General features: G+C 45.6%; 1 protein-coding gene across 4 annotated transcripts in view; it reads right to left on the bottom strand.

Annotated features, from left to right (window-relative positions):
• Nucleotides 1–246: 246 nt before the first annotated feature.
• LOC133127977 (FERM, ARHGEF and pleckstrin domain-containing protein 2-like) overlaps nucleotides 247–13,234 on the bottom strand; it is a 49,868-nt gene continuing 36,880 nt past the window's right edge. For 2 of the 4 annotated variants that reach the window (XM_061241132.1, XM_061241131.1), the window contains exons 16-27: nucleotides 13,001–13,134; nucleotides 12,258–12,339; nucleotides 11,447–11,684; nucleotides 10,124–10,260; nucleotides 9,793–9,861; nucleotides 9,601–9,690; nucleotides 9,147–9,229; nucleotides 8,804–8,922; nucleotides 7,380–7,543; nucleotides 4,567–4,674; nucleotides 3,666–3,817; nucleotides 247–3,402 (exon numbers count right to left, since the gene is read on the bottom strand). In XM_061241132.1, the coding sequence (XP_061097116.1) occupies nucleotides 3,312–3,402; nucleotides 3,666–3,817; nucleotides 4,567–4,674; nucleotides 7,380–7,543; nucleotides 8,804–8,922; nucleotides 9,147–9,229; nucleotides 9,601–9,690; nucleotides 9,793–9,861; nucleotides 10,124–10,260; nucleotides 11,447–11,684; nucleotides 12,258–12,339; nucleotides 13,001–13,134 (1,467 nt within the window). In that variant the 3' untranslated portion in view covers nucleotides 247–3,311. Of the gene's footprint in view, nucleotides 3,403–3,665; nucleotides 3,818–4,566; nucleotides 4,675–6,077; nucleotides 6,218–7,379; nucleotides 7,544–8,803; nucleotides 8,923–9,146; nucleotides 9,230–9,600; nucleotides 9,691–9,792; nucleotides 9,862–10,123; nucleotides 10,261–11,446; nucleotides 11,685–12,257; nucleotides 12,340–13,000; nucleotides 13,135–13,234 lie in introns of all 4 variants that reach the window. The other 2 variants (XM_061241134.1, XM_061241133.1) reach the window with 2 other exon arrangements.

Below are 13,234 nucleotides of genomic sequence, written 5' to 3'. Positions count from 1 at the left end.
AAACAAAAACAAAAAAAAAGGAAAAAAGGACTTTAAAAAAAAAAAAAAAAAAAAAAGCAGGAGCGCTGTGCATAACAAACTGTATTAGATTATGTCATGTACAATAAAGTTTATGGAAGCTCTGAGACAGACGGCCAGCATCTAGACATGTGTGTGGTGGTCTGGTCTCTGGACCGCAGAAGATTTTTGAAAGGTACAGAAGAAACACTGGACACCCCTCCCTGGTAAGAGGACAACGAGAGGAAGTTTCTGTCAATTTTTTTATTTTTATTTATGTTATCTTTTCACTGTCGTAACATGGAAACGAAACTACATGCAGAGTTAACAGGAGCAGGACTCCGGCAACATGCTACACAATAAATAGAGAAAAGAAAGAACAGAAAGAGAGAAATGAACGGGGGGGGGGCTGCGTAGCGGTTGCAACACAAGGGTTTGGCCTTGCCCGGTCACAGAGAGAATTCCAGTCCTTGTACTGCACACACAGTGCTATAGTACAAACGGGAACAACAGCAGTAAGTTAAAGGAGGCATTTGGCTGGTCTTGTTCACAAACACAGTCCAGTTTAAACCCAACATTGCTCTTTGAATTGGACACTAGCAGAAGTGTAAAATTCAGGAAGTAAATGTATTTTGTTTCAACCACCTCAATCTGCTAATTAGCACAATTCTTCAGCCAGAAGGTAGAACTAATTGGTGAAATCAAATGGTTGACTTAGTTCTTGGGTGGAAGAAAGACATGGCAGGACTTATACCTTCTGACCTCTTTACACCTCTGGACACTAGCAACCATATCTTCTAAAACTAGGAGGAAGTGTTGGGACAGTTTATAACCTTTATAATTTTGAGAAATTCCCACACTAGTCATGTGAAAGCCCAGCTCCAAAACTATGTTTAAAAACACCTCCCCACCCCTCCAAAGAACAATTGGCTACACAGAATGAGGACTGTCGGTATGATGTAAGACACAGCTGACACACTTCAGAGGCCCCCTGCCTCATGACACTAAAAACACTCAGACATCAGGGAGCTCTACTCCAGCCAGGGCCAAACAACCCCTGCGGCCTCCACAGCCTCTGGCCAGAACAGACAGGCCAAAATCAACTACATCTGACTTCCTCATGCCTGTTGTGAGTATCATAATGGCCAACACCCCATATCAGAAGAAACACATGTAGGAAAACTTCCAGTTTCTTAAGCTCCTGAGAGTGCTCTCTAGGGCACAAACGGGAACAGGTAAGAAAAATATACAGTAATGGTCTCGCACCACAGATCTCACACCAAGTCAATTCTACCGTAGTGTGGTTTCATTGAAATAGAACTTTGAAATCCATGACAGCACATGAACAAGCCAAATTTGCACTCAACAGTCTAGAAACTAAATTAAAAAATGACCAACCAGTCTGCCTGACTTAGGTAATTTCAGAAAGCTAGTACAAAACCTAAAACTACATTGTGAAAAGCCAAACACTGAAGTAATTGGGGGGGGGGGGAGCAAGGCAATTCTGAGCAATTTTTGTAGTAGTTTTACTATAGCCAAACATGAAAATCCTAGAATGCCTTGGGGTGAGAAGACCATATCCTTTCCAGCAAATGTTTTACAGCTTACAAACTAATGAGTGAAATTGAACAAAGCAGCTTAACTTTGAAAGCTTGTGTTAATGACCACGCAAATACTGAATCCCTTTTCTTACACAGAAATCTCAATTGCTACTCATCCAAATAATTTCAATTGGTAAAATAAAAAATTACAAACATAAAAGTTCAAAATATAGTTTGGAAAGGTTTTCCCACAATCTGTCATATTCAAAATATGCCATTGAATCACATTTTATTTTCATTGACTTTAATTTGTGCATCAGGGGAGGCACTGAAATACAAGAAAAATGTTGCCATGGCCAGAAAATGGTTCACATGGTTACATCAGTCACAAATAAATGTCATGATCCACCCAAGCCCACTGGTATTGAATCTCAAACCCCAGAAGACATAGGTTTGAAACTGACTGCCTTCTTGCACAACTCGCCAAGCTACAATCCTATAAGGCAAACTGCACCCTCATAAATAGTGTAATCATCCATTATTATCCATCCATCAGAACTCCTTATCCTTAACCAAGCGTGAGATAATCCCTGCATTTGTTCTTCTCTGCTAGGCCCATCCAATATGACAGAACTCGCTAGGGGATTCCATCCAGTTTTAGACCCCCGCTGTCTGTAAGAAAACCTCTGCCTTTCGCATACTTTGCATTTAACCTGCCTCCACCTCCTGTTACTTTCTTAATTTCCTGCTTCCTACATCCCTCCTTCATTACACCAACTTCCTGTGCCTCGCTGGGTTCATGTCATTCCACTATCTTTCTGCTGATAGTCTGCCTTAATTTTATTTGTGACCACTTGTGCACCGAAAAGGGACCATAAAGTTGGTTCCTTTCCATATCCCTCAGCAATACCGACATGTTAAGCAGTTTAGTATGTGGTTCAATGACTTCTCAGTGGGAGGGGAGATAGACCGTTAAGCTTTTGACACCAATACACAAATATGTCCTGCCTGGCATACACAAACACGGAGCTATTATATATATATATATATATATATATATATATATATATATATATATATATATATATATATATATATATATATATGTATATATATATGTATATGTATATGTATATATGTATATCCTGCTTTCTAATAAGGTACACCTGCAATAACATACAGTATTCCCTTAGTCTAGATCCAAGCTAGCATTCAGGTTCAGCTTGTAACAAAATACAACAATCTGAGCGGACCTTACCCACCGAATCTCAAAGCTGTTTGGCAGTGCACGCTATTTTATTATCGTACCTTTGCAATTCTTGCAATCATTTAAATTTTGCCAGTCCTTCAGAAACCACTTCAGTGTGCCGTTCTGCGTGGATTTCCTTTACGGCACCAGGCGGTGACCCCGGCCTCAGCTGAAACAGGTCGCGGGTCTGCCCCGCACGTCTCGGTCGTGAAGGCGACTTAAGAGGGCGGTTCTGCAGGCCCGGCCGGTGCCGCGATGTTCCATAGCCCCTGTGGAGAGGCCCCGATGCGTGGCATGTTGATCCATTGAGAGAAAGGGCAGGGGGGCCCCCTCTTTTCGGGGGCACCCCCGCTGGTTTTGTCTGGTTGTTCGCAAAGCCCACCCCCACACCCCGAGTTGGGGAGTTCCTCAGAGGAATACATATAGCGAAAGTGATACTTTTAAAATAAAGATGCTCATGTGCTCTCGGGAGTCTGCGAGGCCCTGCCCCCAGCCCCCGAGAGCTCCGCCCAGCGAAAAGGAGCTCAGTTGCCGTTCATCTCCGGGGGGTTCTTGGGGACCAGCAGACTCATCCGGCCCGTGGCACTGGCTGCACTCTTGATCACCTCCATCCACCTGCGGAGCAGCCGGTAAAGCCACTTACAATACATAGTATGAATCTTGCCACATAATTGTAATCAATCATAATTTGTATAGAATCATACTTGATTCTTCCTTCATCAGATTGGCTACACAATCCCTTGAATTTGCCTACTTTGATTTCCCAGGCTATCGCAGCAAATAACTGGCCTCAGCTGGTTAAACTAATGGTTAATTTTATTTTAAATAAAATAAAGAAATTCTGATAAATACAAATCAGAATTTCACAAAATCCATACCTCTCAAAGGTGTACTCGCTCTCGGCCCGGAAGTAATACACGTGGGACTTGAACTGCAACTTGAAGACATACTCTTTGTGGATGCTGTCCGACTCGCCCGGGGTACCGACTGTGTAGCCTAGCAATGGCAAACTGGCCAATGGGAAGTCATCCTGCACCATGACGACAGACAAATGAGTCCATCAAATAAATCACCAACTTAAACATTTTTATATCATATCTACTCCGTTTTACTCCCATGATTTAATATTAGAAGTCCTCTCATGCTCACTTGTAACCACTGCTCCACCTGCACCAACACAGAAGGAACTATAACTAAGCACTACACTCCTCTGAGATCCAGTGACTATTTTCCATAGCACAAGAAACAGAGCCTACTACAGGAGAGCTAGCACCAAACATAGAAAAGATAACAGCAACAGTCAAATCACCTCAAAGCACTTCAGTGATCAATATGTTGTACCCACGCTCCAATAAAATTAAATGAAGCCAAGTGCATCCTACAACATGCATTTGTAATTATAAGCTGAGCCACCAAGGAGGCCCCATGAGAATTTCCATTTAATCAGTTGAGGTACACATAGCTGCACAGCATCAACCTCCAATTACTGGCTTGGAGGGAACATGAAACCACTCCTCTGCAAACATCTCATCAGCATTGGAAATAAGGATTAAGCAATTAGATGGCATTTCAGCAAACCGTTTAATGCCTTATTTAAAATCTCAAATTGAATTGAAAGGGAACTTCATTTCTCAGGTGTATAAATGCAGCAGGTGCACAAAGTAAACAGAAGTTCCAGTTAAAGACACCCACTAAAGCCATGAAGTAGAATGCCTTCATTCGTTCACGGTTTGGCCGTGGTAGATCTCCAGGTCTGGGCTACCATGTACACTACAGTACCTGGTGGGTCTTGTAGAAGAAAAGGCAGAAGTTGGTGAAGACGACCCACAGTTTCTGCCAGCCGTTGCTGTTCTTGAACTTCCTCAGGAGGTATCCGGAGAGCTGGTTCTGCAAGGGACAGGGCATGGGTTTGGCAAAGAGGCCTTCACACAAGAAGGGTAGACTCAATTTCCGTACGTCAACATCAACTTTCGGCCTACGGAAAATAGGAAGACGAGTCCCATTTTGTTCATCTCCAAAATTCCCTGCCGATTTGCTCTGCTACACTCCTCTCTGATACAGCCTGATCTGTTCTGAAGACTTTGGCTCGCGGCCGTGAGATGATACAGCGACTCTCATGATGGAAATAGAAAGTGTGACCTGCTGTTCCCTCTTGTGATCTCGGGCTCCCTGCCACAGTCCTGGGAGAGCAGTCAGGCAGGCAGAAGCCCAGAGGGAGAAAGGTAAAGGGCTCTTAGTTTACAGTGAACACGGGGTCAAAAGACCAGGCCTAATCTGCTAAACGTGCTGGTGGGCACAACTCCTGAGGCTAACATGCTAAACTAATGCTTCCAGGTCACGGCACCGTGCCAAGAGTGGAGTGACCCTTGATTTCTGGGTAACGGCCAAGGTTACGCTCTCACGGCAAGTACACCGAGTTCTGCATTAATTGACGCTGTTCATCATTTCTTTGTGAGACATGCAGAAACATTATTAAACATGAGGAGGGATGTTCATGAAGAGGATTAGACATAAATTTGTGTTAATAGAAAACGTACAGCAGAGAGGAAGGAGAAGCAAAACGGTTAGATGAAATTACAATTGAATCCTGTCATAACTGGCTTCAATGAAACCTAATATAGTGACCAGGCTCTTAATAATATTAAAGTATTTAAGGTATTTCTTGCGTAAATATTATAAATCCCCTACCTCTACACTAGCTAGCTATACAAGCTTCACTGATATTGACACCATCCTTCCAAGGAACTGGTGCTGCTTATTTGGATAATTTCTCATTTCTACTTCAACTTTGTGCTGCATTTATGACATCTGAGGTAGAAATGAAAAGGAGTATTATATTATAAATGGACGCATTTACTTCTCTGGACTGTAGTACTTCTGTTGCTAGATTTGCTATTTGGTGATTCGCATTTGCAAGATATTTTCAAAGCAATTAAAACGACAAGAAATTGCTATGGGCACAATGGAACGGAGTCTCAATTTTTCAGTGCATTAATCTTTTCCCTTGTTCAGGCTTGGTGAGGTCCTTGACAAATTGGTTGCTTTTATTTTGTTTTGGTCTCTCTCATTAATGAATTTCCCACTTTTATTAATATAGAATGACTGTTTTTATAATATCTAGAATTTTATGGCTATATATTTTACATCCTGTTTCGATGTGTACAACAGTTTGTGATGCTGTACATTGTACGTGGCACACACAAAGTTTAAATAACTATCTGCTGTAGTGGGAGAGGTGGATGTACAGCCTAAGTTCCAGCCTTCCAGGGGAGGCTCAGTGACAGAGGTACCTTGTTCATGTGCAGGTAATCGGACACTGAGAGGTTGTGGTTGCGGTACCAGCACACATGAGTGATGGTGTTGGGTCTCTGGGCCTGACCCAGGAGGTAACGAGGGGGGAGCTCCGGAGAGACGGCCGGAGAGAGGAAGACTGAGGGACGGTAGGAGCGGAGTGGAGGAGGAGAGAAAGACAGAAAGAGGACAGGACAGTTAGCGTTCAGTCAGAGCGAGGTGAGAGGGGTGGGAGTTAGAAGAGGCGTCCCGCAAGGGTCTGGTCCGGGGCTGTTAAATCAGAGGAAGGCTTTGTTAGCGTTTGCGCTCGGCCTGGGAACTGGATCGGAAACGGCGACTGAGACTAAGCTTTCCGGTGGAATAGAGAGCATGCTCCATTCTGTGCTCTTGTTCCTACGTATATAATGAAGCATGCTCCGGACCGATGGACCTGATTAAAAGGCATGAAGCTGCCATCTCCCATCCAACAGGTAGACGGAACAAAGCACAGAAGCCAATGACAGGTGGGAGGAGCTGAAATGGAAAAGGGGCTGCGAAGGAGAGTGAGTGACAGGTCAATGTTAAAGAAGAAAGCACAGTAGTCAATGACAGGTGGGAGGAGCTGAAATGGAAACAGGGCTGTGAAAGGTCAGTGAGTGATAGGTCAGTGGGGATTATGAAGGCAGCATCTGCAGATGACACGCAGGGATTTTCCAGGAACTCCGCCGTAAAACCCAGAGTACCAGACGTGCGCAGCAGGGATCTCATGTGGGCCGTTCCACACACACACGTTCCATACACTCCCCACAGAGCCGTTTGGTTAGTCTGAAAGCAGCCCCACTGGTCAGGCTTATGGCCTTTTAAGCCTAATCAGTTTAACTCTAATGTGACATAAGCCTGCCCAACTTTGTGCTTTGCCAATAAACCACTGCCCAGTTACTTGCAAATTAATCTTGTGTACATGGAGCTCCAATTAGTAACCGCTATACAAGCCAACTGAATCACTGACCTAAAACATGACATAATCCTGATAAATTTTGAGCAGATTGTAGGAAACTAACATCCCCTATCTGATACTTGAGCGTTCTGTCAAAACGACCCGAAAAGGGTCAGGGATTATATGACCGGAACAGAAGATTAAAATGAATAAATGCAGCTTGTCTGGTCTTTAGCAAGACTTTGCAACAACAAAGTCTGATTGTGGCAAAAACGACAGCAAATGATCAAGAATTTTTGAAATCTCAAACGGAAAGCTGCGATGCGGCAGGCGATTCTCTGGGCTGTACTGGCAGAGGGGGTGGGGGGGTTTTGGGTAGGGGTACCTCCACGGCCAGGCTGTGGTCTGACATTGACACGCTGGTGTTGCGGTGCCAGCACACGTGCATGGTGGTGTTGGCGCGGTGGTGCGTCTGTTTGTCCAGGGAGCTGCGGGACGAGTGTGTGTCGTCCTCAGACTCCTGCTCCAGAGAGACCTCGTCTGAAGACCCTGTCGGGGGAGGGAGGGTGGGGGGGAGCAGGGCAGGTGACCCATGTTGCAGCAAGAAAAGTGGGTTATGGTCCCTGTGCGGGTAGTAATGGCCTTCATTTTGTTTATGTCTCTAGTCGACCCCTGGGATGAAAGCAGCATTTTCCTCCATTTAAAATTACACTTGGGAAAAGGAACTTAAACCTTCCCATTTGAAAAACTCAAGTGCCTGGTGGCTGACTGCATGTCCTCATTCTCTCAGATTCTCACCTCAAGGGTGTGAATGTCACCACCAGAATCGCAGATATCTACACCAAGTACCCATGGATAGAACTGGCAGCGTTAAACATGCAGTTATTTTGGAGTGATGGTTAAATTTAAAAAAAGTAATTCCTCAAGAAGGTTTTTGGACTGGCCTGGAAAAATAATATTGTAGTTTAGCATTCTTTCTACCATTCCGGTACAAAGAATACACATTTGCAGATGGTACTTGCATTTCTGTTCTTCAGGTGAATGCTTTAGTCATTAATATAAATCTGTATAAATCGGCAGGGTTCAGAGCACTGGAATGTTCCGTCGAATGTTGCTCATGGAAACATAACTTCTTGGAAAAAAGCATTTGGAAAATATAGACGCATGGATATTATTTACTTTTTAGGTTATGCCTGTACTCTGTATACTCTAAAATGAGTTCTGCTTCACCTAAATATATTCAAAAAAGCATAACACACTGCACAGGGACAGCTAGGCTAGAGGAGGAGAGGGGAGTAGAGGGGGCACACACACTCCTGAGTGGAGTCTCCATCAGCCCGGGCCTGTCGAGGGAATTCTAACAGCACACAGCTACTTTGCACTCACACCGCATCAGTCCGAATCGCTCCGCAGGAGCAGGATAAATGAAAAGACACTTAGCTGCTACGCGACGGACAAGAAACCCTCGGGACATCCTGGCATCGAACTGCCAAGAACAAATATTCTGGGACATTTACACAACCATTAGGCTGAGCTGTGACATTACTACAAAGCGAGCCTCCGGACAGAATACACATTTAATATGGAAGAAGGTCACCGGGTATCCATCAGACAAATCTTTTCATGTGCTTTTATAACTTTTTATGCTCAATTTCATCATTTTTCTGTCAAGTACTTTGAGCTGCATTGAATATATGAAAGGTGGTCCATAAATAAAGTGTATTATTATTATTATTAATCAAACTGATTAATCAAGGCAGCTGGGACCCTTTGAGAATAGATCAGTAATGCCAGTTCAGGAGCGCTTACGGTTGGAACGGTCACACAGGTCTGGGTCCAGGAAGAGCTCTGATTTCTCCTGGGACTTCTTTGCAATGTCGATCGCCATGTTCAGATCCTCCATCCATTTCCCCATCTCCACTTTGGAACTGAATGTAGGGCGTGTGGTTAGAATGCAGAGGAACAAAGCAGGAAATATGCAGTCGCCGATTTACATCTATCAGATTATGTGACTATATGCACAGAAATTATACCACTGAATTGCTGTGAAAAAATACTATTGCTGAACAGCTTTGGAGCACCATATGGGTGTGTGTGTTACCTTGTGCATGTGTGTGTGTGCGTGTGTGCTTACGTTATGACTCTACCCTACCTGGCAGCCACCACAATGGTTCTCTGTGCAGAATAGATGGTGAAGCAGTGGGGCACAGACCACTCATTCTCACTCTCTTCAATCTGGAAGCAGGGAAAGGGGGGGGGGGGGGGGCAGAAAGAGGGACAGAGGATGAGAGAGAAAGAGAGAGAGAGTTGGGCCAACCCAAAACAGAAACATCCTCAAACAAGAACAAACAACAAAATAGGAGAAGAGTAGAGCACCATTAAAATCAGAGCGCAAAGCAGTAACCACACCCCGGTTAAGAAACTTCTGCCATGTTTCAGGAGTCTCTCAGAACAGGAACGTGTGGCCTTTGTACTGCAGGCTAAAGTAGTGTATTGTGATACACAGCAAAGCAGGAGATGGTAATGGAAATTTCCGGACGCCCCTTCCAGTGGGATCAGAGGAACAAGCTGGGCTGACGAGGACAGGCTGGCAAACAGGTACTCACGAGCATGCCGTGCAGGGGCAGCTGGCCGTGAACTTTGAACTGGTTGGTGGCCGTCACCCCCTTGCTGGTATACAGGAGCATGTCGGAGAACTGGGGAGAGAGATGGCGACATTAAACAGCGATTCACTTTCACACAAACGGCTAAACCGCTTTCACTTAAACCTAGAGCCCATGTGGAGCCAATTCACTCACCAAGAAGAACATCCTCTGCTGAAGTCCTTTCTTAGTGAGCTTGTACAGACAGCCCTCCCGGATAAACTCCTGAGAGGAAGCAATACCAGTCACAGACTTTTATGACAACGACATAATATAATGCTGTGAATAATTCTAATTAAATATGGTACATCACCAGTCTTTACACTGCATAGTAACAAGAGTAATCATAACAGAAAACACATCTAATAATAATAATAATAATAATAATAAATAATAATAATAATAATGTGCTATTTAGTTGACTCTATACCCACTAGGCTACAGGCTGCCCCCATCTGACAAATCGGCCAAAAGCAAACACGCTCACACTCACTCTCCCGGGGGCCGTCAGGCTCTCGATGCCGATCAGGTCCCTCTGCAGCTCGGTGAGCTTCTGGAAGTTCTCCAGCCGGATCAGGCTGCTCTGCAACTGGGCAGCCATCTCAGCCACCTCCTTCAGGGCCTCTGCAGGGGGGAGAGAGGAGAGAGGCAGGAGTCATGATGGAGTCGCAATGGAGAGTCAGCAGTCACAATGGCGGACTTTGAGAACGCCACGTAGGTGACGCATGCGGACAGCTCCGTCACCCCTCCATATTCCTGCTATATCCCTGGGGGTGGTCTAATATGGATGCTTGCATGCGTAAGGGGAGCCTGAACTATGCCACCAAACCCAGGCATCCTTTTTGAAGCTCATTTCCTGGTCTTAAGATGTTGTGGTTGTCTCTAGAATAGGTACTTCAGCTACCCTTTCAATGCAAGTTAACTTAACAGTAACAATATGGTAAAAATACAAAGACTATTGTTTGACCACAAGAAAATGTAATGATAATCAGTGTTTTTTCTTAATCTCATGTCTCCCCATGTGTCCAGTTACTGTGTTAAGAGGACAATATAGTTTGTGGGGACAGTTTATGTCACTGCCGAGTGACTATATCTCACACGCTTAGTAGATGAGTCGCACTTGCTAGACTTCATGCCCACAACTATGCCGTCTCTGACTCCAAAATGTACACAGTGGTGCCCGAACACTTCACTTCTTCACTTCTAAACACTTTTCACAAGCCCATGTGATATGGGTGACATCACAGGCACTTCATCCATATTTTTCCCAACAGTCTATGGCCTGAACATGCTGAATCGCAGGGAGAAATGCAGACGAGCGGCACCTGGACGTGCCTAAGCGTGTGAACCGATTACTGGGGAACGGGGATAGGCTGGGTTTCTCAGCATTGGTGTGCGTCAGTTTTTAATTTGAAACATGGGGTAATGTTGTACTGTGGCTTAGGGCCTCCCTCAGGGCCTGGCCTTATCTGTGTGTGTGTGTGTGTGTGTGTGTGTGTGTGTGTGTGTGTGAGAGAGTATAGAGTCTGTGCTTGAACAAAAAGGCACGGTGAGGTGTGTGTGTGTGTGTGTGTGTGTGCGTGTTGAGTCTGTGCTTGAACAAAAAGAGTGTGTGTGTGCGTGTGTGTGTGTGTGTGTGTGTGTGTGTGTGTGTGTGAGAGAGAGAGTGTGTGTGTGAGTCTGTGTGAGAGAGAGTGTGTGTGTGTGTGTGTGTGTGTGTATGAGTCTGTGTGTGTATGCTCACCCTTGCAGTCGTGGAGGTGTGCGAGTGTGAGAGAGTGCGTGCGTGCGTGTGTGCGTGCGTGTTCACCCTTGCAGTCGTGGAGGTCTCGGTGCTCCTGGCTGTAGTGTCTGCACAGCCGCTCCAGGATGAGCTTGTAGTGCATGAGGCGTTGGATGGGCTTCAGCAGGAAGGTGTTGAGGGGCAGGTAGCACACCTTCTGCAGCTCAAACTCTTTGTACACTGTCTCCAGTTTCTTCAGCCGCTTTGTGGACTTCTCCAGCTCTGTCAGCACCTCGTTGTGCTTCTGCAGGTAGCTGATAAACTCCTGTATGATCCACCAATCACACAGCGGCATTAGCGCCCCAGTCACACTCAGACCTAAACTGTACAATATCCCAATGCTAAATATGCTCCTATTATACTATCATAACCCACTGCTAAATATGCTCCACTGTTACCAAATATGATCCATTGTATCATATAGAAATGGATGACGAACGGATTTGGCTAATTCATGTATCCCTCCCTCCCAATCCTTTATTGTTAAATAACTGAATCCCTCCAGCTTAATATCCCCATGACTCTCTGCGTGGGAGTGGGGAAATCTATAGCCGCCCACGCTGGCAAAAGCAGCGGTTCAAAACCAAACCCCGCTGAAGTCACAAGCGAGTTAGCGTGGAGCACATTACTCATAACTGTGTGCAGACACAGGGGCGCCCTTTGTGAAGGGGGGGTGGGTGGTCCAATTCCCTCTCCGGTGCGTAATGCTATCCTAATTGGATTTGGGGAGCTGCGCCCGGTCTGCCGCCCGACCGCATCCCCTGGCCAATGGGGAGAGGAGGGTGTCCTTTTCCACCAATCACTGCCCACCCCAATGGGGTCCCGCCTCCTGCCTCACCTTCAGAGCGCACATGTTGCGCAGCATCACGTCCCCGATGCGCTGGTAGTCGCCCTTCACGTGGGCGTTGGAGCGGCCCTCCCTGCGGACAGGAAAGCATACAGGGGTAATTCAGGTTTGTACTAGGCACCTTCACAACTCTCTACAGTAGTGAATATCAATTCAACCAATTTTATTATTGATTTATTCATTAATAATGACCCCATTCTTATTTTTTATCTTGCAAGTGTCAAACTGAATTGCCAGAGGGCCACAGTGTGTGCAGGTATGCAGATTATTCACCTAATAACCAGACTTCAATTTGACCACTGAGAACACCCAGAGTCTTGAGAACACCCCAAAAACCAGCAGACACTGTGGCCCACCAGGACTGGAGACACCTGTGTTTTATCTAATTTTATTTTGTTTTCTCCAAATTTGGAATAACGATTGTATTTATGGGCTCTTCTGAAAAGGGTATCGTCTGCTGTCAACACAGCTCCTCAAACATGTGTGCTGAGCTGTGTCAACAGCACGCCAGTCCAGCTGCTGCAAGCAAGCTGCAGGCAGCTCAGCTGCGACCGACTGCCCTGTCAACTGAAACCATACCTTCACGGTAATGGCAAAGCTAAGGCTAACTGTGTGCTATCTAGAGGGGCAGCCACAATGGACAAGGTAAGGATTTGACAATGCCGTTAGTTACTAGGCCGAAACCAAGAATTAGCGATTGTAGCCGCTTGCAGTCAAGGCGAAAGGGCACTGACCAGAGAGCCAGCCTCTGGTCAATCTCCTTGAGGAATCCCCGGTGGAACTCGTAAATGGGGTCGATGTTGGAGAAGAGCAGGGTCATCAGGCCCTCTGGCATGGCGTTCTCTTTGATGACGGCGCTGCGGAACCACTGTGGGACACACACACACGGTTCTAAGTGCAACCCAACCACAGAAAACACACCACCAGCATCAAAAACAGTGCACTGTAGGAAGGGACTTGCTCAGCTC

The sequence above is a fragment of the Conger conger genome, chromosome 5, assembly GCF_963514075.1.
Source record: "Conger conger chromosome 5, fConCon1.1, whole genome shotgun sequence".
Taxonomy (NCBI): Eukaryota; Metazoa; Chordata; class Actinopteri; order Anguilliformes; family Congridae; genus Conger; species Conger conger.
Note: the sequence above shows the minus strand (reverse complement) of the source record. Positions and strands in the feature narration are given on the sequence as shown.